The following is a 24,922-nucleotide window of genomic DNA, read 5'->3' on the forward strand; positions in this document are numbered from 1 at the left end:
TTTTCAGTCCTCTTTTTCCCAAATGGTAGTACAGAAAAATGGGACTTGACAGTTCCACTGGTAATTGAGTCCATAGGCAAGGCCTAAATGCTGTCCTGATACTGCAGAGTCTAGTCAAATCCTGTACAACACCACTTTTTGTAGCCAAACAACTTGAAGTTTTACATCCCATGTTACATAAAAAATTGGAAATTTCCACGTATTCTTGTGGTATAGATAATTTATCTGGTTGAATGAAGATGGTGGAAACTTACCTGATTTCTCTCTGACAGTTTGGTTGCAAATCTGGGGCAATTTAATTTAAAGACAGGCATGATTGTTGACATTTTTATACAAACTGATCGTCAGCTATAGTAAACTTCCACAAGAGACCTCATTCTATATACTGTTTGACTCCCTACTTTTTTCATGTAGTGTTTATGAACATTTTAAAGCTCTCGAGACACACTGCCAAATTGCTTTCCTTTCAGCCATACATTTTGGTATCTGAAACCTTGCTGTGCAGCAGCACCATGGCAGGTTCTGGGCACTGCATCAGTGAGCGGTGTTGTCATGGTCCCTTCCATGTGTGGAGCTAATGGTCCAGTCTGCCAGAGAGACCTGTTCACCAGATAGCCACACTGTATGCACAGGGGTGTGTGTGTGTGTGTCTGTGTGTCTGTGTCTGTGAACATGGTGAGTGTTAGAGGGGAAAAGTGCAGGGCAATGAGAGTAGAACAGGAGTCTCAACCTTATCCAGTGACTGTACACTTTCTGACTGTCAATATTATAAGTATTCAAACCATACTGAGTGAAACCTGGCTGGGCATAACTTGGCGGCCAAGCCAGCACCTCTGAGCAGGGCACTGGACAGGCTGAGCTTCCTGCCACCTGACTGGGAAACTCTGTCTGAAGCTCAGCGGTTTCCAGATCTCCAATTTCAAGTCAGTAAGTGGTACACCTCGGCTGGCAGGTGGCCCCTTTATGTATATAGCTTTCCAGAGCGTTCCACTGTGGAATCTGCTGTCATCTACTTTACTGGAACCAATTGTGAGACCAAAAGCAGTAATACAAATGTTAAATACCTAATGATTTAGCTTCTGAGAAAGGTGTTAATTCCTCATTCTACATGTAACCTTTAAAAGAATTCTCTGGGCCACTTTATTAAACATAAATTGTTGTTGGTAAGTTATGAAATCATGCCAATGTAGCTTTTAGAACTCTGAAAATCAATCAGAATTAACATACTGTTAGGGCCCTTCAAACATCCCTGATTTTAGGCATAGTAGCAGCAGGGCATGGTGGCTTGCCCTTGTCATCCCAGCAATTCAGGGGGCTGAGGCAAGAGGATCACTTGAGCTGGGGAGTTTGAGACCAGCCTGGGCAAAACGATGAGACTTCCATCTCTACAAAAAAATTTAAAAATTAGTCAGGTGTGGTGCTGCGTGCCTGTAGTCTCAGCTACTCTGCAGGCTGAAGCATGAGGATCACTTGAGCCCAAGAGGTCAGTCAAAGCTGCAGTAAGCCATGATCATGCCACTGTACTCTAGCCTGGGCAACAGGGTGAGACCCTGTCTCTAAAACAAAATAATAAAAGTTAAAAAGGCATAGTATCTTATTTCAGGTTTCAGTTGACAGATAGGACTGGAGACCCTTAAAATGTGCCAAGTCATGAAGAATTGTAAGCACAATAAAAACCTGGTGGACTCGAGTGTTTTGGCTGCTTCCTTTTACCTTCCCTGCTGTGAAAGTAAATCTGAGTAAATCCTAGATTTCAAAGTTTCAATTTGACAATGACAGTGCTTCTTCTTTTTTTTTTTTTTTTTTTTTTTTTTTTTGGTGGAGATGGAATCTCACTCTGTCAGCCAGGCTGGAGTGCAGCGGAGTGATCCTGGCTCACTGCAACCTCCGCCTCCTGGGTTCAAGCGAGTCTCCTGCCTCAGCCTCCCGAGTAGCTGGGACTACAGGCCACCACGCCCAGCTAATTTTTGTATTTTTAGTAGAGACAGGGTTTCATCATGTTGGCCAGGCTGGTCTCAAGCTCCTGACCTCAGGTGATCTGCCCGCCTCGGGCTTCCAAAGTGCTGGGATTACAGGTGTGAGCCACTGAGCCCAGCCATTGCTGCGTTTCAAAAGATAGGTGTTTCCATGGCCAGAAAATTATCTGCTAACTAATCTTTGCCAATTATTAGAAAAGTTTATCTCTGTCTTCCATTATACTTACTCATTAGTTTCAAAAGTTAGCCAAAAATAATTCCCTTTGAACAGAAGTCATTGCTGTTACATGATTGCCACAATAGCAGAAATGCATTTCTTAGGGTTTTTTTAATGGAAAATCACATTTTAAATCTATCTGAAATGTAGTTTCAGGATTAAAAATTGTATGTGTGCGTGTGTGTGTATGTCAAGATTATTAGATTCCAAATACACTTTCCTCTAAATAAAGACCTACATGACTTTAAAATAGAATAAATTCTGTCGAAATCAGAGCTACCTGAGGAAATGAAAATAAAGGTAGAAAAGAGTTTTCCTTTGAGAAGAAGGTGGTGGAGAACTGGCCAACCACAACTGCAGGCGCTCGCCTTGGGCTGTTTCCCATTCAGAAGGTCCCTCCCCCTCTCCTGGCCTCCCCTCCCCCAGAGTCTAATCAAAGGATTAGCCTACAGGTTTGGAAACAACAGCCGCTTGAGTTGAAGGCTTTTTACCCCCTTCTTGTGATTAAATGCAGGAACTAGAACAGTCTTTGGCTAGCTGGACTCAGAACTTGAAAGAACTTCAAACTATGAAGGCAGACTTAACCCGGCACGTTCTCGTGGAAGACGTGATGGTTTTGAAGGAGCAAATAGAGCATTTGCACAGACAATGGGAGGACCTCTGCTTAAGGGTAAGTCAGCTCACTGCAGGGCACGGCTGTTTGGGAGTGGATTGAAATGTCTCTGAAGGCCAGACAAAGTAGAAAGGAGCTTAATTTCATTGAACCGGAGGCCCTTTTCAGTGGGACCCCTGGCCTGGCCGCTGCTCCTTTAGAAGGCAGCAACATGGTTTAACAGATTTGACCCTTTTGTTTCTCCAGCGCTAAATGCTAGAACTTTGCACGCTTTTAATGAGCTTTTTTTAAAGTCACTTTAGGTGGAGACAGAAATTGCAATTCTGATCAGATGTGTAGACTGCTCTCTGGCTTGTGTAGGTGGCAAGCCCTAATCAGTGTATCAGAAGCAGGACCCAGTGAAGAGGTCCTTTACTGGGGAGTCTCTTCTGGGCCTAACAGCAGGAGTCTTACTTAATGCCCAGCAAGCATGGGAGCATTTCATATGAGTACTCTGCATTCACAGGCAATCTGATGTTTATTTCAAGTAGACGGTTTCTAAAATTCTCTAAGAGAAGTGATCAACTGCTATGTTGTCTCAATGGATCACTTTGACTTATTAAGAATGGGATTGTGTTAATAGAGTATTATATGGTATAGGCTTGTGACAGGATCAGGATTGAATTAAGGGATTCAAATAGTCTTAAAGATCTTTGTTTTAAGAACATAGAATTCTAGTGAAAATAAATTCCTTAATCTCATTTTTGTGAATTAAGAGATGTATTTAAAAAGTTGAAATTCAGGCACGTTCTCCTTCTTGATTTTAGTATTTAATATTCACAATGTACCCTAATTTTAAATTTTCTTTTAGAACTTTTTAAATTTTATATAAAAGAAAATGTTTGGAATATATGAAAAGTGTTCTGAAAGTTACGGTACACAGGAAGACTGCGGCCCAGATGTTCCTAATTGTTACTATTATGAAATCAATCAGGATGACACTGTGCAAAATGCCAGGATTTTTAAAAGATAAACAGATGCCCTGAGGAATGGAAATTTCGGATAGTTTTTCAAGCGTTTTTAACACGTTTGCCTGGGTAGGATATATAAGCATTCAGTATTTTCTCCTCCTTAAAGAGCAGAGTTTCTTTATACACAGCAGGAAAATCTCAGAGAATTCAACCTTGGTTTCCTGGTCCATATAGTGGGGTGTCAAAACTTTACCAAAGAGCCACCCCCTTTTAACCCTACGATTCTGAAGATTCTTAAAACCTAGGAATACTTTTGTACATCTAGTAAGGCTGATTTGCATTATTTAAATTTATATTTAGTGAAATTTAAACCTTTAAGGAGGAGGACCCTTAGCTGATGTCAGTTTAGGGGCTACTTATGCGTAATGGGGCATTGGGTATTTTGGGGTCAGCCTGCTTGCTGCAGACCAGCTGTTGGCGATATATCCATGGTTTCCATCCAAAATCCAGTGCTTAACAGGAAAGTGGGTTAAATGAGTGATGTACATTGTTTTTGGTTTTACTTTGTTTTGAAGCATAACAATAGGACATTTAAATGGCTGTAGTTTTCCTGGTCCATTTGCATTATAAATGTTTGATTTACATTCTATCTGGATTAATAGTTGTTAAACAGGACGTTGTCCTTATGTTGGTATAAGGATTTGATTTGTTGTTAAAAGGGCAAGGATTTGGGTTATATCTTCATCTAGCCTTTCCTGTTTTTAATTTTTAATATAACTGGATAGTAACACACAAGTATTGGGTAAAACAGTCCTTCCAATCAGCTACGTTTCAGGTACAGTATTTGTTATTTTTTATGGCATTTATCACAGGTGTAAGGAACTTCTGTTGATGTGAAACCCTAGGTTTTTAAGAGGCAAAGCCAGACAAGGGTGAGTGTAGAGAGCTACTGATTAAAATGAATGAAACTCAGTCTTTTTGATGTGAGGGAGAGAAGGGGGTGCTTTCCTTCCTGGCTATACTCAGCTGCCAAATGTATTTTCATTTGCAGGTGGCTATACGTAAACAGGAGATTGAAGACAGACTCAATACATGGATTGTATTCAATGAAAAAAATAAAGAGTTGTGTGCCTGGCTGGTGCAGATGGAAAACAAAGTTCTACAGACAGCGGACATTAGTATTGAAGAAATGATTGAAAAGTTACAGAAGGTACGGGAGGATACCCAGGTGGATGTAGTTCTGACTACCGTGGAATTGTCGGCCCTCCTCACTCGTAGGCCCAAACAGGTGCAGGGTTACGGGTGCTTCCGGTAGCATTTTAGAAATTTGAAGGGACTTCACTATTTTTTGTCCTTTTGAGAGACCAGTGGGAAGAGAGAAGGTTCCAGAGAGATGGGAGTGTGAGACCATTGTCAGTGGGCATGGTACTGAGGGGAGTTGCTTTCTCTCCATTAGGAAGTTTGACCAGGGAAGGGGCTTACACATCAGCTGATACCCCAAATGAGTTAGAGTTTCTCTAGTTGTTATTAAGAAGCTCTCATTGGCCAGGCGCGGTGGCTCATTCCTGTAATCCTAGCACTTTGGGAGGCCGAGGCAGGTGGATCACCTGAGGTTAAGAGTTCGAGACCAGCTTGGCTGACATGGTGAAACCTCATCTCTACTAAAAATACAAAAATTAGCCTGGTGTGGTGGTGGGCGCCTGTAATCCCAGCTACTTGGGTGGCTGAGGCAGGAGGATTTCTTGAACCTGGGAGGTGGAGGTTGAATGAGCCGAGATGGTGCCATTGCACACCAGCCTGGGCAACAGAGTAAAAAGTCCATCTCAAAAAAAAAAAAAGCAGCAGCAGCAGCTCCCCTTGCCAAAGGGGAGAGGCCAAAAGCAGTGAGGCTCATAATTTTGAAATGGTCACTGATCTGTACAGGGAAAAGTAATAACATTCTTGCTGCAGTCACCCAAAACACCACTCAGTCAACCCTCTAGAAAACTGTAAACGACAGCAGCCTAATTAGTTATGCTCAGTTGTCCTCAGTTCGCAAGTAGGTTAAAAGAAATCTGTGAGAGGAAACAGAGAGCTTTTGAATTAGGTAACTATTAAAACCAAAGTAATTATTGCCTTACATATTTTGCATTTGCCTGATGCTCGTTGCCTGACTTTTTAGCTACTCACTGAAAAGTTAGCTTCATTAGAAGGTATGAGGTTTTGAGACAGTGTCTCACTGTGCTCGAGTGCAGTGGCGAGATCATAGCTCACTGCAGCCTCAACCTTCTGGGCTCAAGGGGTCCTCCCACCTCAGCCACCCGAGTAGCTGGGACTGCAGACATGTGCCAGCATACCTGGCTAGTTTTTTCAGAAGTGGGGTCTTGCTATGTTGCACAGGCTAGTCTTGAACTCCTGGACTCGAGTGATCCTCTTGCCTCGGCCTCCCAAACTGCTGGGATTATTGGTATGAGCCATTATACCTGGCTAATTTTTTTTTTAATGTTTTGGTGCCTTTGCCAGGACTGCATGGAAGAAATAAACTTGTTTAGTGAAAACAAGTTACAGTTAAAGCAGATGGGTGACCAGCTGATGAAGGCCAGCAACAAATCGAGAGCAGCTGAGATCGATGACAAGCTCAACAAAATTAACGATCGTTGGCAACATCTTTTTGATGTCATCGGATCAAGGTAAGAAATGGGCTAAAAATGATTCTTACTCTCCAGGAACAGTAATTACTTTACAGATCTAGTAAACTGAGCCCAGCCTTCTTCTAAGATGATCCAGCAATTTTATAATTTTGAGAGCTCAGATCCCATCTTCCTGGGATCAGGAAGATCCTTACAGAGGGGCTGCGTTCCCAGATGGTCCTGAATGAGGGATTGCGGTTACTGGTGGCAGAGAGAGAGACACATATGTTGAGATTAAGGCAAAGTTTGATAAAAATGAGTGGAAATTCTTTCCGTGTTATAAAAAAAACTAGATGCTAGTATATCCCACCTTAATATTTTTTCTTTAGCTTACAACTTCACATGCATTAGAGTAGTTTTAAATAAGGGTTGGAAACTTACTTGGAAAGGGATCCTTCGGAGGGGGTATTGTTTAGAAATTCTGACTCTGTGTTAGCACTTATGTGTCCCCACAGCGGAGCCATGCCTATTGCTCCTGCCTCAGTATGGCAAATCAGGCAGGTGAGGGCACAGGCCTGGTTTCTGGAGGCTGGGGGCCCATGACTGCCCCGCCACCCGCACTCAAGGCAGGGGCAGGAGTCTACTCTAAGTGTGTGGGCTCAGAGTGCCAGGTCTCCCATGGGTGTCTTGTCCTAGGATGTGGATTTGGACACAGCCAAGTCCTAAATCAAAGGGCCACAAATCAAAGCTATGTTGGCTAGTGCAATCTTATCAGAAATAGTGCTGATAATTTTATCTCTCCCCCTAAAATGATGGTGATGCCTGAAGTTCTTAAATGTCTTCAAATTCCCTCTCTAAAGACAAACCCCAAGTGGATGTTTATTCAGTGGCCACCTGGCATACGGAGAACAGTCGCTTGGCCTTGGGACTGCTTGTGCAGCTGTGCTTCCACTGGCCACACAGGTCCTTTCCATAGCAGTATACTCAGATGTTTTGAACAACACATAGAATTAGGAATATACAGGAACCTATAAGGTGAATAAAGAATTGGGGGGTGATGAAAGTAAGATACTCTTAATAATTTGGCATCTTCTTTACCTCATTGTTTACTGGAAACCACAAGTGAACCTGAGTCAGTCAACAGAGGCACCGGGCTAAATAAGTTGAGTCAGTTACGTTAGTGGGAGTAGGTATCTGAGCAGCTGTAAAACCAAGTGGTTTGAGAGCTCAGATCCCATCTTCCTGGGATCAGGAAGATCCTTACAGAGGGGCTGCGTTCCCAGATGGTCCTGAATGAGGGATTGCGGTTACTGGTGGCAGAGAGAGAGACACATATGTTGAGAGCAAACAGGTACAGAATAGAGCAGCGTCGAAGCCATTCAGGAAGTGAAGAGAAGCCCCATTGGCCCCAAACGTAGGAGATGAGCTAGAAAGATGGGCTGGGGCTAAATCTTAGAGGACTTTAAATCTCAGCTAAATATTGGCCTTCTGAAAAAATATCTGAGTCATGCCTGGTTCCTTAGCAGTGGAGGGTTTGCTGAAGACGAATATTAGGGGGATTTGGCTGGCAACATAGACTGGCCCAAATTCAACTTCTCTCCACAGCCAATTGGGGGAAAGAAAAAAAAACTACAGAAATGCATGGTGGAAACCTAAGTAAGGATTAGGAGTACAAGTTTTGAACCATTCCTGACTTTCTCACTTATTCACTGTGAAAACTTGAGTATGTGATTTAACCTTTCTAGGCCTCAGTTTCTAAGTCTGTAAAACGGGTCTAATTGGCTTACATCAGAGGCCACTGGTGCTGTCTGCTGTGAGGATATGTATCATATCTTTGGTATAGGGCCAGCACAGCACATGTGAGCCAGCATTTATGGAGTGGTTGTTTTAGTTACTTTTCCATGAGAAGGCTCTGAAGTCGTGTGTGTATTGAGTGGAAGATGATTCTGTTGGTGACCTCTAGTGATGAGAGGTCTTTCGCCAGTGAGGCCTGCAACTGGACTACCTCATTCTCAGAGCTTAGAATAGTGCATCAGATGTTTGTTGAAATGAATAAATGTTTCAGTGCATTCGTTAAGAATAAGATCATTTCTGTGGGATAAATTGTGTCTTTGTGGTTGCCTTTATAGTGTAAGTCTTCTCGAGCCCTTGGCACTAGTCGAGGGTATGATGGCATCACACGCATTCATGGATCATACAGGATCAAGATCTGGCTAATGTTTCTTGAAGGTTAGAGTGACAGTCCATTTTTAATCATTCATGCTCTGCTTATATCACTTTGGAGTTTAACAGGCTGTTTGCTTTCCTCGCTCACTCTTTGCCTGTCTTCAGCCAGCCTTTTGGTGGGAAAGAGATAAAACAGTGGGTAAAATTTTATTGATCTTTTTGGAAAGCACAGCTGGGGGAAAAGGAGTTGAAATAGCAAATATGTTGTCAGCTGCCTATATTCTTAGCAATATGCCTTTTGTGTATGATTTCACTTAAACTTCACTGTGATTCTGGAAAGTAGATACCATTGTCCCATTTTACACACTGAGAAGGAAACTGAGGACTGAAGCTAAGCAACTTACCCATAGTTACATAGCCAGCATGTGACGTAACCAGGATTTCAACTCGGGCAGTTTCACCTCCCTGACAGCCCAGACCCTCTCATTTGAAACACTGAAATGAGCAGTACATGCTGAGTGCCTAATCCCTTCAGCACTGAGGAATTTGGGAGGGAATCATTTTTCTTATCTTAAAGCAAGGGCCAGGCTGAGACAGACAGCTAGAATCTAAGAAGCTCTTAGCTGAGTGTATTGTTCAGGTGAATCTGTGGGTTGAGGCAGCAAACTTGGACCTGTCATAATCAGCCTTACATAGAATCAGCCTTACATAGAATCCCTGATGCTGACTTCACCCTGGGCGTTGTACAAAGGAAGGGAAGGGTTGGAAGCACAGGCTGCAAACTTTACATTTGAACAGTGGCAACAAGAACTTGCTCTGCAGGGTGCCCTGATGGCTTCATTTGCCCACAGGATCTAGGACATCATGCAGCGTCTTCCATCCTACCCACAGTATTCTGCTGCTTTGGCCCTGTGGCAGGGAAGAGCATTTCTTGTTAAAAATAAGATTGGCCAGGCTTAGTGGCTCACGCCTGTAATCCCTGCACTTTGGGAGGCCGAAGCAGTTGGATTACCTGCAGTCAGGAGTTTGAGACCAGCCTGGTGAACATGGTGAAACCCCGTCTCTACCAAAACTATAAAAACTAGCTGGGCGTGGTGGCACACACCTGTAATCCCAGCTACTCAGGAAGCTGAGGCAGGAGAATCACTTGAACCTGGGAGGCGGAGGTTGCAGTGAGCCGAGATTGTGCCACTGCCCTCCAGCCTGGGTGACATTTTGAGACTCTGTCTCAAAAAGAAAAAAAAAAGATTGGAAGGCGATCCTATGTAGGTACCTGGCCTCGTTACTGCAAGATCTTAACTACAAAACTAACTTTAGAATGGTTTTAGAAGACTAAGGTTTAGAATGGTTTTAGAAAACTAAGGTTTAGAACGGTTTTCAGAAGTCCAAGGCCTCAATAAATCAGGTTTAATTCACTGGAGGAAAAAATGGAATTTAGGATAGGCTTCCTTAAAAACTACATTAGATTTCTGATCATTTCGGGTGGTAGACTCCATTGTTGGATAGATAGGAGAGGAAACCAACATTGCTTATTTTTTAAGTGCCAGTTTCCTCACATAGATTATTTCATTTTAATTCTTAAAACAACACTGCAAAGTCAGTGTGATTCTTCATTTTACAGAGAGGGAAATTGCAGCTCAGAGAAGGTCGATAATTTAGCCAAGGACAGTGGGAACTCTGCCCGGGACAGAAACATGCACATAAGATTACATGGGCCCTGGTGTGGGTATAGAGAGGCCCGTGACTGGCTGTCCCTCAGAGTTGCTCTGGGAGCTTTTAAAAGTTCTCATGGGCCCTTGGGCAGCTTCTCGCAATGGTGACATCTACACTCTTATGAAACATGCAGATACTTTCAACAGAGGTCATTTAAAGCATTACATAGACTCCCTGATGCTGATTGTATATATGTTTGGGGATTGTAATTATGTAGAACCCAAGTTGACGACAAGAAATATTCTAAACTTTTTTTTTTTGACTGTGCCTATTAGCCACTCTCCTTCCTTTTCTCTTCTTCTTTTTTTTTTTTTTTTTTTTTTTTTTTGAGACGAGGTCTGGCTGTATGACCCAGGCTGGAATACAATGGCACAGTCACAGCTCACTGAAGCCTCGACCTCTCAGGCTCAAACAGTTCTCCTGCCTCAGCCTCCCAGGTAGCTGGGACTATAAGCACACACCACCATGCCCAGATAATTTTTTGTTGTTGTTGTTTGTTTTTTGTAGAAATGGGGTTTCACCATATTGCCCAAGCTGGTCTTGAGCTCCTGGGCTCAAGTGATCCTCCCACCTCTGCCTCCCAAAGTGCTGGAATGACAGGCATGAGCCACTCGCACCCAGCCTTCGATAACGTCTTTGAAAAGTGACTCAGCAAAACTTCCGAACGCAGGACAGACAACTAAATTAAAGAAAGTGTCCTTCAGAACTGCCAATATGTGTGATCCTCTGTTTTGGAGGCATCTGGATTACCTAAGAACAGCTGAGATACAAATTGTTGGGTGACAGACAAAAAGATGCAGGGTTAACCTTCACAGCCAGCACAGTCTGAAGCTCTGAAAAGACGGTCCTTGGATCTCATCCCCTCAATGGGACTGATGCCAGAGAAGGAGTTGACCTGCCACCTGATCTCACCTATGCCTCCCCTTAGTTTTAAAAATCCAATAGTTGAACTCCTTAAAAATTCATCTACTTTTGTTTCCCAGAACTCCCTCCCCATTTCCTTAATGAAAACCCAGCTTGTCATATGAACCGGAGCTCTGTAGACACAGGTGGGGCTGTGTCTTCAGTGAGTCCCTCTGGCAGGTTGCACATTTTGGTGAATTCTTTTAGAGACTTGGGATCAGGGTGAGGAACTCTTTTTAAAGGCTCTTTCTAGCAGCATGTGTGAATAATCTGATGAAAGCGTTCAGTGCCTGCTGATATAGGTTGGACAGCGAAGTAGAAAGGCATACCCTCCGAGAAAGTTTACATTGGTTTTTCTCTTGGTTGGAATCATTTTAATGAAAATGATTTTAATTTTCTTTTTGCTTATCTGTACTTTCTAAATGTTCGTTATGGAAGATGTTTATAACATGTCATGAACAAATGTCATCAATTTTATGTTCTCTTTCCTGAATTTCTGACGGTAGCACCACTAGCAAAGCCTGTCGTCCTTATTAAGCCACTGACAAGGAGGGGCTTTCCTAGTACCGTATGACCTCAAAGATTAGCTCCTTCCTGTTTACACTGAATTGCTCTCACTATCAGAAATATCAAATCCATCCAAAGGAACTTTTTAAACTAAGCATAACTTTTAAATTTTGCCTGCCAACCTGAAAAGCTCACCTATTTTATAATAGTGGCAATTAAAATGTTATCATTAAACTCAGAAGTTATGACCGTGGCAGTTGTGTGTTAAGATTGTTTTCCATGCCTTGCAGAATGGGCAGAAATATGTGTGCCTTTTTAGACTGATAAAGCTTTTCATTGGTCTCAAGCTCTTATCTGTATTTTCTCAAGGTTTTCTGGAAGACCAAACAATGTTGCTAGTCACGAAGTTGACTTGCGTTGGTCTTAGCAGGTTGCCTGATCCAGTGGGACTGGAAGGATTTAGGGATTATTTTAGCACAGGGGGAGCCAGATGTGAGCCTCCTCACTTCCATTTTCCTTCCCATCAGTCTGATCCTTCTGCCTCTAGAATGGGTGGCCGCTGTTCCCAGACCCTGCAGAAATGGCTTCCTTGAGGATTGAGGAGCTCCCCCAAGGAAAGAGTAGCCGTCACTGGCGTAATGAGCAAGTATCCTGATGGCCGGCATCAGGCAGGTCCAGTGTACTGAGCCTCAGAGGTTCGTGCTCAGCAGGTTGCAGGAACAGCCAACCACGTGGGCCTGAGTTCGATGCAGCATTTTGGGAGAACTATTGCCAGGTCTGCACTTCTGATTCCACTGGTGTAGCATGTGTTTGCTATGTTTCAAGGTGGGGATACAATAATGACTAAATGTTGGGCTTTAGGGACTCCTGAAAAATGATATCGAGTCTCAGAATAAGGCTGGGAATGAGTCTGAGGTAGACTAGACACAAACCAAGCGCTGCCACTCAGGATTGTCCGGAGAAACTGAGGGTATGAATAAGGTGGAATTTTCAGACACATTATGGTAAGTCCTGGGAGGAGCTAGCAAGGAAAGTTACAAAATTTCTTCCTCTGCAATGAATTCCCTTTATACTGCAAAATAGAATTTTTGTGCATGAAGCAGATAAACTAAATGAACTATCTGACCCTCCTAAACCAGGATGTTCAGGACCAAAAGGACAGAGCAGAAAACCCCCACAGGGAAATTTCTTCTTCAAGAGGACAAGAGGAAGGCATTCCTATTGGACTCAGGGGCTTCAGATTTTGCTGTTTCTTTTAAACCTGAAACAGAGAAATTTAATTTGTGGAGGACAGAAATCCTCTTTTGCCTGCCCCAAATTAAATGTTTCGTCTCTCCGTTTATAGCACTTCATAAATAACCCATAGCCAAGATAACACTGTGACTTTCTTCTCCCAGCGTTGCAATCCTGGAGCGTCAGAACAAAGACTGTGTGTGTGAGGAAAGAGCTGGAGATATTTGTTTATTGGAAGGGAGAAAACTGAGATTAAAAATTGCAGTTAGCAGGGGAGAAGGTGTCTTCCTTCCTGCTGGCATTGCCCTGTGCCTGCGAGCCAGCCATGCTCACAAGGAGCCTTGGAGAGGGCTGCGTCCGCCTCTGTACAAGATGCTGAACCAGTGAAGAGGGCACGCCGGGCAGGGGGAGGGGCTGCCTCGGCCCTGGGAGGTGGAGGTGCGGCCGGGAACTTGGAGCTTTCGCTTAAACATAAGGAATGATTTTTTCTCATCAACAGTAAGTGCCATTTTCATCATCAGCTCTGCATAGGGCCGAGGCGCCGGGTGCTGTCCCTTGTGTCTTGCTCTCTGGCTGTGTCGCTTTGGTTACAATAGAAATCACCGATGAGATGGTGGCTGCGGCGTGTTTGTGCTCAGCCATCGGGGGATGGGTTCTTTCCCAGCGTCAGCATGCGTGTGGTGTCTGCAGTCTGCCTCTGACAAGCAGGGCAGAGGAGTGATTATGCGGTGTGGAAAATGGAAGTCCTCCGGTGACAAAAATGCTTCAAAGAGGCAATGAGCTCAGACGTGTATTGTAATGCCTCTGCCCCTAAATCAGGGCTTCAGGATCTTGGAGTAATGCATTATTTTACCATAAGGATGTTTAGTCATGTGAAAAGATACAATTGTACAAGATTTCTACAGTGTTTTTTGCAACTGACAGCTGCCCACAGGTTTGACTGTTTATTTCAGTACAAATTCGAATACTTGAACCATCTCAGTTTTCCTTAGTATTTTTTAAATTAGGCATAGGAATTTTTTTGTTCACTTAGGCTAATTTAGGGCTTTTATAATTTAACTGTAGACTCCTGAGCACATAGAGGATAGGACTAAATGGTAAATTATTCCATATGTATAAATGTGACATGTAAAGCCTTCATCATACATTGTTAAGGCTTAGGCTTGGTATATAGAATGATGCCAACCTGGCTTGATTTTGTTTGTTTGGAAGGAGAGCAGTGTTTATCATTGTTATATTCTCATCCATCGCTAGTTAAAAGAAAAACTTTATTTGCCTTGATTGTTTTCTGCATTTTTACCCATAATTACTGCAAAGGAACTCTTGTAATTTAAAGCAGCTCTTAGGCATAATTCTTTTGTTTGGTTTCATAGAAAACATTTTGCTTTAGGTCTCTCAATAAAGAGCCTATGCAGGTGGAAAACTTTGCTTTTGTACCTAAAAATTTTGTTTTTCTGATTCTCAGAACTGGGATTTAATTCAGAAAATCATGCTGCTTTTTCCTGGAGAAAGGTTATTTGTTGAAATGTCTATGTGAGAAATGTTCAGAGCACCGGGTCCAAGCCCGGGCGAGTGCAGAGATGGGGGCCGCGGCAGCAAACTGCTCAGGTGGTTGATGTCAGGCAGTGTTGAGGTTGCTTCTGTGTGCCAGCAGGCTGGTTTCTGAATAGGTTTTCTTATTTCCAGATATTAACTCGAGATTTCAAATTTTTCAAGAGCAGTATTAACAAGGCCTAACGTGGAGGTCAGTCGCCTGGGTTGGCAAAAGACAAACGCTTCCTGGCCTGGGACAGGTGATGATTAGGTTACAGCGTCTGCACAGAACAGAACGATGCACACTCCGCCGTGTACCTGATGGGTCCCAGGGTCAGTCATTACCTGATGATCAGAAGAGCAACATTTAGACTCCCAGGCATTTGGGGGTATTAGGCCTCTGGATGGAGTTTGGCATATACCGGCTAAATCCTGGCTGGATGAGTGCTTTGTCACTTCTTGGTGACCTTCTTTTCCTTCCCTCCCACCTTCCCCTCCTCTTTCACTTGCACTAAGTATGCCTGTGATGTGAGTGTCTGTCAGCGCTTCATTGGCCCTGTGTGAAACCGGGGCTGAGGAGCAGGGGTGGCTTCTAGGCTGGCAGCACACTGCTTTGTGGGAAAAGGGCTCTGATATGCTCTGGTCTTTACAGCTTTTCTTTAAAAATCTAACTTGGCCACTTCTTTTATGAAGAAGACAAATCAGACAAATTGGAAGGTATGAGTGAACATCATTTACTCCTTCAACAGCTATTTATTGAGCAACTCCTATGTTGTATTACAATGTCAACATTACATCTGAATTAGGTGATGACCTCTCTGGGAAGAAGGCCTATCTTCCAGCTATCTCTGAATCCAAGGGTCTGTGCAGGATCCAAGACAAGGCACATGGCTAAGTGATTACTGAAAGAAAATCAGGGAGGGGAAACATGGGCAGCGTGTATCGAGCCTTCTGGCCTCCTCCCCAGGCACCTGCCAAGAGCCCCCGGTTTTAGCATCCACTATACCAGCTCCTACCCCCCAGTGTATCCTGAGCTACGAGTCCAGACTTCTGGTCATGTTCTCTGACTGCAGCAAAACGATCCTGTACCAACAGGATGTGCATGTTAGTGTGTGTAGGATTATGTGAGAGGATGGGTAGTACTTAGGAACAGCAGCTCCAGACCAGACTGCCCAGGTTAGAATCCTGCCTCCACTATTGACCATGTGACTTGCGTGAGCTCTTTACTCTCTGTGCCTCGGTTTCCTCATCTGTCAAGTAGGGATAATAATATTACCTATCTCCTAGCATTGTTATGAAGAGGAAATGATGCCTATAATCCTGGTACTTTGGGAAGCTGAGGCAGCTGGATCACTTGAGGTCAGGAGTTGAAGACCAGCCTGGCCAACATGGGGAAACCCTGTCTCTACTAAAAATACAAAAATTAGCTGAGCATGGTGGCAGGTGCCTGTAATCCCAGCTACTCAGGAGTCTGAGGCAGGAGAATCACTTGAACCTGGGAGGCGGAGGTTGCAGTGAGCCCAGGTCGTACCACTGCACTCCAGCATAGGTGATAGAGACTCCATCTCAAAAAAAAAAGCAAATGAGTTGCTAACGTGAAGCACAACAGGCCTGGCACATGTGGCCATCAGCGTGGGATACAGATGTTTCATTTTAATAATAAAGTTTATCATTGTAAAACATACATGTAGAAATTTTAAAAGAACGGGATGACAGTAGACAGTCTCGTATTTTATTCCTACACCCCACTGGTTTGTCCTGAGCACCCCATTTTGGATACCAGAGTCGTGGGAAAACCAAGCAAATTATTCCCCCACCTTCTCCATACCCTCTCTGGGTGTCGCACACCTAACCCCACGGTTAACAGTTCAGGATCACCACAGCCCTGTGGGTCTGTACCCAGGCAATTGTGTTGCTAGTTAGCTCCCTTCATTTAAATACGTGCATTCTTCGGTGTGTTAATTGCTTTTAAGTTAGAAGAGAGGAAACAAGGAAAAAGAAAAAAATATATAAATAAATACTTGGATTCTAGCCCTCTTCTTTTCAAAATAAGAAAGAGGCTGGGATTCTTAGGGTGGAATAGGGTCAGGGGCTAGAGGAAGGCCGTGGGAGATTTCATTCTGGGCAGAGGGAGAAGTGGGGAGGGCGGGAGAGCTGTGCAGAGGTCACGAGCCTGAGCCCTTCCCCCACCCCCAGGGACGCTCTCGTGGCTGGGCCTCTTCTCCGGCAGAGCCTTCCAGGAGGGCAGTCCTTCAGGAACTGCCTGGAGCACTCCTTGTCCCACGGTGCCAGGGGGTCCCAGCTACGCTGGTAGTTGCCTGGAGTGTTCTTTCTGGAACCAGGGCAATCAAGGTGGCAAGATACTGGGGTGAGGAGGGTGTAACCTCTGAAACCATAGGAATGAAGGTGGGATCTAGGTTATAGCTACATCCAGGCCTGGTCCTGGATTCCATGACTTCCTTTTAAATAAATCATCTGTGGCTCTGAAGGGAACGTATCCTTGTGGTGTTTGTGGTAAGAATGTAATTTGGAAAACGGGCATTTATCTCCGAGGCATTCTGCCTTTCACATTCAGTCCCCTCAGCTACCCAGTGAAAGAAGGTACTACTGTGAACACCATTTTTTTTTTTTTAATATGGAACGCTTCACGAATTTGCTTGTCATCCTTGCGCAGGGGCCATGCTTATCTTCTCTGTATCGTTCCAATTTTAGTATATGTGCGGCCGAAGCGAGCACTGTGAACACCATTTTATAGATGGCATTAAACATGGCCAGGACGCAAACCCAGGCCCTGACCACAGAGTCTGTGTTCTTCTATCTCCAGACCACACATCCTTCTTCCAAGCTTGCCCTTGAGAATAAAACACTGATGAAAGAACTTTGTGATGTCCAGTGCCATGTAAATAAAGCATGACTGTAGCGTCATGTGGTCCAGTGTCCACTCTGTGCAGATGACTTTACATGAAGCCTCTTATTTCAGTCTCACCACCACCTGCAAGGTGGGTAATCTTGCAGATCGTGAGGAAACTGAGAGTCTGCGGTTAGGTACGTTGCAGCGTGCAGAGCTCTTAGATGGGAGAATGGATCTTGGGTCCAGGTCTGCTTGCCTCCGGAGTTCTGGCCTTCACCTCACCCGATGCTGCCACCTCCCTGAAGCTTAAGCGGCTTTGAGGGTGTACTAGAAATAAGGGGGCTGAGGTGAAAGGACTTTCACTAAATCTTAAAAGTAGCTGATAATAGAGCTAGAAGTCAGTCCCTGGGATTGACTTGGTAAGTTGTAAGATACACATTTTTTTTTTTAATCCACACTTATATGACTACTCCATGGTCCACTTAAATCATAGCTTCTAGCGGAATGTCCATATTTGTCCATTCACCAAGCATTTGTGGAGAGCATCCTGCCCATCAGGCACTGTGGGAGGTGCTGTGTGTGCGGTGGAAACTGGCCGGCTGCAGCCTGGCCATGGCGCTCCCTGTCCTGGTGGGTGTCTGAGAGAGTGCAAGGTTAGAGGCAGAGTGGCCCCTGAATGCTTGAGGTACAGAGATCAAGGGGCTGAACCGGTTTTCAGGGTAGGGCAGGGACTATTGAAAGCTTTGAGCATGGATCGGACTTGCCTTCTGAAACTTACTTACATTTTGGCTACAGAACCAAAGGTGGGCAGGAAGTCTAGGGGGCTGAGAGGAGGTTGTTCAGTCAAGTAAGAGGTGATGGTGGCATGCAGCGCAGTGTTTCCTGAGAGTTAGGGTCGGTGCCCTCATTTATCGCTCTAGTGCTCCCAGCCATGGGGCGCAGTTCTGACAGCATCTCCCAACAACGTAAGTATTGATCAGTGGTTAGAGCCATTACTTTTAAGTGTCTGAGATTAACTACAAATCCCACAGAACGCCAGGACAGATCCTGGCTCTACTCACTCTGCCTTAGGACTTTAAGGAAAGCGGTTTATTGGAGCATTTTATTTTAGTATATATGTCAGAAAAAGATTGTTTTCCCTCAACAGCTACATCACGTCCCCTTGACAGCATGTGGACGTGCACGCCAAGTTGTACTGATGCCATGCGTGTGCTTTCAAATCTGCTCCATGCCGAGTTGGGCTGGATGGGAGCTGAGGCAGACTGGTGAGGGAGATCCCATTTAGAACTGCGCTTGCATGCAGATTTCCTTTGCCCCTCCCTTTCTGACAGGCAGAGATGCCCCATAATCTACCCACATGGGCTGGTTCATTGTGTACGGCTGGGTGAACCCCTCATACTGAAGCAGTAGGGCTTGGCACATATTCTCTGCTTACCCAAAGGGGAGGGTCCCATGCGAGGCCTTGTGGACCAAATACCACCAAGTGAACCAGGCGTGTAACATCTTTAATCTCCCAGGGTAGATCACCGGCTGCTGTAATCTCAGGCATATACACGGCAGAAACTGGGCAGAAGTCAGTAGTGGTTATTTTCACTTAGGAAAAAATGGCTATCTTCTCACCTCTGAAGCCCCAGGAAGATGAACTGGGTCTCAGAGGATCTCACTCTGGGAATGATAGGACTTCCATTTGCATGGGTGGATTAACTCTCCGTCCTTTCGAAAGTCAACAGAGGCAACAGCCTTGCAAAGCTTCACATGTTCTCTGAGAACTCGTATCTGGTGACATGAGAGTTGTTCTGATATAAAATCAAAGCAAAATAGATTCTTTTTTACCCTGCAATGCTCTTATTGGAACGTTCTTCTACCACTAAGTATTGGGCTTTTGATTTCCATCACTTTTTGTTTGTTTGTTTTGTTTTTCTGCAAATATGTGTAGGGTGAAGAAGTTGAAGGAGACCTTTGCTTTTATTCAGCAGTTGGACAAAAACATGAGCAACCTTCGCACCTGGTTGGCTCGAATTGAGTCTGAGCTTTCCAAGCCTGTTGTTTATGATGTCTGCGATGATCAAGAGATCCAGAAGAGGCTCGCTGAGCAGCAGGTGGGACAATCAGAAATGAGCTCCTGCAAGAGTATGGGTGTCCGCGATGTGCACTGACTCAGGCCTTCCCCGTATAGCTGTGTGTTTTCACGTGCTCACATTTCATAACGTTGGTTTGCTTTTTCCAGAGAAAACTGACCATCTTTCCATGTTCTTATATCCATCTCTTGAGTGCTCCCTCCCACATTCATGTAGCTTTTTGTGAAACTGTGTGAATAATGTTTAAGATGCAAACCTTAATCTTGGTGGTAAATAAGATTTTTAAAATTATGTCTTTTTTTTGACTCTGATCTTTGTTGTGTTTTGTTAATATAGTTTTGAAAGGCAACTAATTGAAAGAAAAGCAACTTTTCTAACCAAGGAAGGTTCTTATGGGATAATATTCTGTGTGTCTGGCACAGCTTTTTAAAAAATTAAAACAAGAAAAGGTGTGATAAGGAACATGCTTGGACCCAATAGTTTAGGAAGACTTTTAAGAGCTGCAATGCTCTGTGCATTTTTGTTATCAGATATGCATGCTCTGAGCCAATCCTGGAAATTGTGCAGTTTGAAAGCTGCTGAGTTCTGCCAGTGTTTCTCATTGTACCCACCTGGTAGGTGCTATTTGACGTCACTGGTTTATCAAATCCACTTTCCTGACTTCCCTGGTCTCATGGCCACATGCTCATTCTCACATGCAATGCCTGGATTTGTCTTTATTTTGTTTTTTAAATAGCTAAGTTTATCTTAATCTTTCTTTAGCTTTTGTTCACCTCTTTTTTCTCAGACCTGTGGGCAGATTCTGTTTTGACTGTAGAAGCAGTATGATTCTCAGAGTCGAATCTGTTTTCTTCACGTTAAGCCTCCACCACACACCACATACCACAGATGCTTAGAGACAGGATTGAGGGTGAACCTTTTTCACCAGATTCAATATTTGGTGCTACTGTTGACATTTTTTAAGAGGTGGTGTCTCACTGTATTGCCCAGGCTGGTCTTTAACTTCTGGGCTCAAGTGATCCTCCCACGCCAGCCTTCTGAGTAGATGGCACTGCAGGCAGGCACCGCCATGCCTTGGCCCTCCCTGCTCTTGACTTTTCTAAGTGCTATTACAATTACTGTTTAAATGATGCCTGTTCTCTGGCTTTCAAGCTAGTATGATTTAGTAATGCTACAAATTAAAAATACTGGTTTTTCCACTTAGCTTTGGAACTTTAAGCATGTCTTTTTCATCGAGGTCATCTAGACTCTGTCTTTGCTTTGTGCAGAAAAGAATATTGATATAGGTATTATGGAATTTTAATGGACATTACAGAGATTTTAATGCCTCTCTCATTGGAGTCACAGCTACTGAATACATCAGTTTTACTTAAAAGTGTGATCCACTAGGATGAATGTCTTTGAACAGTCTGTGAAAAGGCAAGGCTTTGCAAATGAATTTACCTTGAGTAGTGAGTTTTTTCAGGTAGATTATATGGAAGCTGTCAATACCTTTCCTCTTAAAGAATGGCTGGCTAGATTTTGCTGGGGCTCTTGATAGTGTGTTAATTTTTTTTAAATCCAAAGTGTGACAGAACATTAAATTAATTAAATTGCAGAGAATTTGTTCCCAAAAGCATACAATTTGGAGCCACTGCTATTCTCTTAGCCTTATTTCTTCCCATCCTGCAGTGGCACATAATTTCAATCTGGTTGATTTGAAAATTCTCTCTTTATAGAATTCAGCATCACCTTAGTGACATTTCTATCCCTTGGTTACTTTAAAAAAAAAAAATAAATGGAATTGGTGTTCAGGACTACCATTATTGTGTAGAAGTTAGATACTGTGTTAGTTTTCTACTACTGTTGTAACCAATTACAGATTTAGCAGCTTAAAAACACAAATTTATTATATTTCTGGAGGTTAGAGATCTGAAATGGATCTCACTGGGCTAAGATCAGGATGTCATCAGGGCTGTGTGTTCCTTTCTGGAAGCTCTGGGGAGAATCCATTTTTTTTGCTTTTTCTGGCTTTAGAGGCCACCCACATTGCTTGGCTCATATGTGCCTCTTCTGCCTTCAATGTCATCAACATTGCATCTCTCTGTGTCTTTCTTCATAGTCACATCTCCCTCTAGCTGCCTCCTCTTCTGCCGTTAAGGACCCTTAAGATTACAGTGGGCCCACCCTGCTAATCCCGGATAATCTCCCTATTTCAAGGTCAGCTGATTAGCAACTGCAATTCCCTGTGTAATCTAACAGATTCACAGATTCCAGGATTAGGATCTGGATGTCTGTGTGTGTGTTGGAGGGTGTCATTGTCATTATTCTGCCTACCACAGATGATCTCAGGATACTTTTAGTATTTTTGTTAAAAAGAATAAGTTACAGTGTATTTATATTATACTAAACTCAGACCTTAAGTACCCCATCCAAAACACTGGCAACAAATGTGTTACACAAAATAATTATGTATGGGCCACTTTTTAAAACCTTACCTAGTGACCATTTTTGGTCTGGGTTAGAAAACCACCTTACCTATGTTTACTTTTCAAACTAAATATAATAAATTAATTGCTTCCAAAAATAAGACCTAAAAACATGGCATCACCTAGCATTGCCTTATGCAAAAGCCCTCGGCCCCCCAAAGTAGCTAAGAGCCATGATGTCCCTGGATCCTCACTGTAATGCACCTGGTCGGGGAGGGGTCAGACCCTCTAAAAGTCCTTTCTGTTTCGCCTTTCTTACATAGAACACCTTTAGGTATAAGGTAATGGGGGTTATTCCTATGGAATATATCATCTTTAAAATGCACAGGAAGTAGTGGCAATTTTGTGACATTTAAATCACAAACCACTTTCGTTGAAACTTTTTAAGATCCCTGTCCTAGTTTTTTCATTGGTTGGTTTCTTGTTTCTCTGTGGGGTGTGCCAGATGGTGGCTTGGAGGAGTTGTTAGTTACCCTTCCATCGGCTAATGAATAGCCCCTGCCGTGGGCCAGCTGAGCTTCACCTCACGCCCCCTGAACCATCCCAACACCCCCCTGTCCCACTTGCTACCCAAGCCCCTCCCACAGAGACATTCAGGAGCTGGCACTGGGGTTTCACCCTATATGATTTTCTGTCTTTTCAGCCTGCTTTTTTTCTCCTCAGCCTCCCTTACCTTCTGTTTTTGGTTCCTTTTTATTCTCATTCTTCTGGCTGCGTTCTCTTCTCCAGTTTCAGGTCTATCTCCTCTTGCTCTGTACCCCCCAACCCCCAAGTTCCTCCCCAACCTCAGTGTTCTGTGTCACCTGCCCAGGGGCAGAAAAACAAAGTGAACAGGAGCCTGTTGGAACTGTCAGCAAAAGTCTTTCTCAATGTTTTATGTTGTTTCTTAAATCTACTTTTTCTCTAGATTTGGACAGTTTCTAAGACCTAATTCTTGTGCAGACTTACATCTCTGTGGATACTAGTGGTAGGATTATTTCAGTTTGCAAAATGTTCCTGTCTAGCACTTAAATGGTCTGCATTTTAAAAGGTAGTCTGGCACTGTATTTTCTATTGTACAAGGTAACTAGTAGGCCATTGCGTGGTGTTTTACGTGGTTTTAAAAAAAATTTCGAAAATGTTTTTGAAAAGTTTTGAGAAAGTTTTGAAAATGTTTGAGCTTTTTTTTAAACCAAGATATTGATGTTCTTTTATAAATTATTGTAGAGCTCATTTCTTACGGCCATTTACCCTAAATATTAAATCAGTTTTCTTTAGCCATTTGATTCAATGTAAGCTGAATAAATAATGTAGGATAATTGCAGAGTTTATTAAAATACAGAGCATTCATATTGTCCATAAACTAGAACCTCTCTCTGCTTTTCAGCTAGACCTTACCCACCTGGAGCCAGATGAGGTCATGGGCATTTTTCAGTTATAAGTGACGAGTATTATTTATTTAACACCAGTATCAGGGTTCCTAATTTATTATTTTAATATTTAAATAGGACATATATCTTCTGATTTTAGAAGGGCCCCACGACAGTGCTATGAACCGGTAAGAGTTCTTAAAACTGGAATTTTATTTAGACATAATAACTTTAAAGTCAGTCCTCAAATTGACTCCAGGGAGACTCCCACCATTCGAGCATAACAGGCCTTCCACCCACACTGCAGAGCTCTAACGAAATACCCTGCACATTCTTCACAGTGCACACGGGGTGGCCAAGTGGACAACACATCTCTTCTGAATATAACCTGGTGGTGGTCGTTTGTACTCAGGATCAGTGTTAGGAACTGCCTGATTTAAAATTCGGTTGGTGGGTTGGCATTTTATTCCCTCATATCAACCTAAACACACAACGATCGGAATTGCGCATTTATATGAAGAAAAGTAAGAATAGGGGCTGGGCACGGTGGCTCACCCCTGTAATCCCAGCACTTTGGGAGTCTGAGGAGGGTGGATCGCTTGAGCTCAGAAGTTGGAGGCCAGCCTGGACACCATGGCAAAACCCCATCTCTACCAAAAATACAAAAAATTGCCGAGTATGGTGGCCAGCTACTTGGGAGGCTGATGTGGGAGGATCGCTTGAGCCTGGGAGGCAGAGGTTGCCGTGAGCCAAGATCGCAGCACTATGACAGAGTTGAGACCCTTGTCTCAAAAAGAAAAGTAAGAAAATAGTGGTCCCATCTAGTAATGTAGTAATAATCTCAAATTATTTAAATATCAAAGTGACCTGGAATGAAGCTTATATTGCCTTTCTGTAGATGGTGACAGCTACCATTTATAATATAGTCCTCTTATTAACTGAAATTTGTTGAGTCCTGGGAACTGGATTTAGTCTAGTTAATAGTGGCTTAAAGTAGTGTAGATTTCAGAAATTGGTATATTATGAAATAATTAAAATAGAATTTAACTTAGTCTTTGCTTTCTCACAATGTAATTTGGATATTAAAACTAATGATGTGGTCTCGTGTCACTTGTCACAGAATTTGGACATCAGGGATGCCTAACTCTTCCAGAATGGCAAAACAAACAGGTTCCTCATCTCCCTCCCTCCCTGCAGCCCACCCATGGGGGTGCAGCAGTGTTACTATCCGATGATGACTAAAAGTGCCATGTTTATTCATAAAGAGGTTTTCCAGTTTTTCCTATGACCATGCATTTTCTCTTCACAAATGTTCCTTTTCCCGAATTGGGGATTGCATCACTTTCCCCATCAAAGGACAAGACTGCAGAAACCCTGCCTCTCCCCAAGCCACCGCAGCCTTGGCTGGGCTTTATCGGCTGGGGAGGCTGGGTCTGTCTGCCAGAATTCCTCCCGTGGGCTCATGAAGCCCTTGAATGAGCTCACGGGGAGCCTGTGGGCACGCACACTGCTGCATGCACAATTTGGTGTGTGTTTGAAGAGTTCAGTAGCCCATAAAAGGTGGAGAGTTCCTACTGAAGAGACTCAGTTTCTAAAGACTTACCTGAAACCAAGTCTAAACTGGAGCCCTTTGGGGTGGGTGGTATGGAGTAGATCCCATGCATACCCAAAGTCTGTGGGGCAATGGGCTCTCAGCAGTAATGGCGCCACCTGTCAGTGAGTAGAGGACGACGCCCACCACTGTGCCACCCCTCAC

General features: G+C 43.5%; 1 protein-coding gene and 1 non-coding gene across 3 annotated transcripts in view; one reads left to right on the plus strand and one right to left on the minus strand.

The window, feature by feature from the left end:
• The window catches only part of SYNE2 (spectrin repeat containing nuclear envelope protein 2), a 376,350-nt gene that overhangs the window by 333,161 nt on the left and 18,267 nt on the right, over positions 1-24,922 (plus strand). For both annotated transcript variants that reach the window (XM_025391361.1, XM_025391362.1), the window contains exons 97-100: positions 2,708-2,863; positions 4,808-4,966; positions 6,259-6,425; positions 19,208-19,370. In XM_025391361.1, coding sequence (XP_025247146.1) covers positions 2,708-2,863; positions 4,808-4,966; positions 6,259-6,425; positions 19,208-19,370 — 645 coding nt within the window. The remainder of the gene's footprint in view (positions 1-2,707; positions 2,864-4,807; positions 4,967-6,258; positions 6,426-19,207; positions 19,371-24,922) is intronic.
• LOC112629651 lies at positions 17,050-17,156 on the minus strand. The gene has a single exon (XR_003120729.1). It is a non-coding gene; the product is annotated as a U6 spliceosomal RNA (small nuclear RNA).

The sequence above is a fragment of the Theropithecus gelada genome, chromosome 7b, assembly GCF_003255815.1.
Source record: "Theropithecus gelada isolate Dixy chromosome 7b, Tgel_1.0, whole genome shotgun sequence".
Lineage (NCBI taxonomy): Eukaryota > Metazoa > Chordata > Mammalia > Primates > Cercopithecidae > Theropithecus > Theropithecus gelada.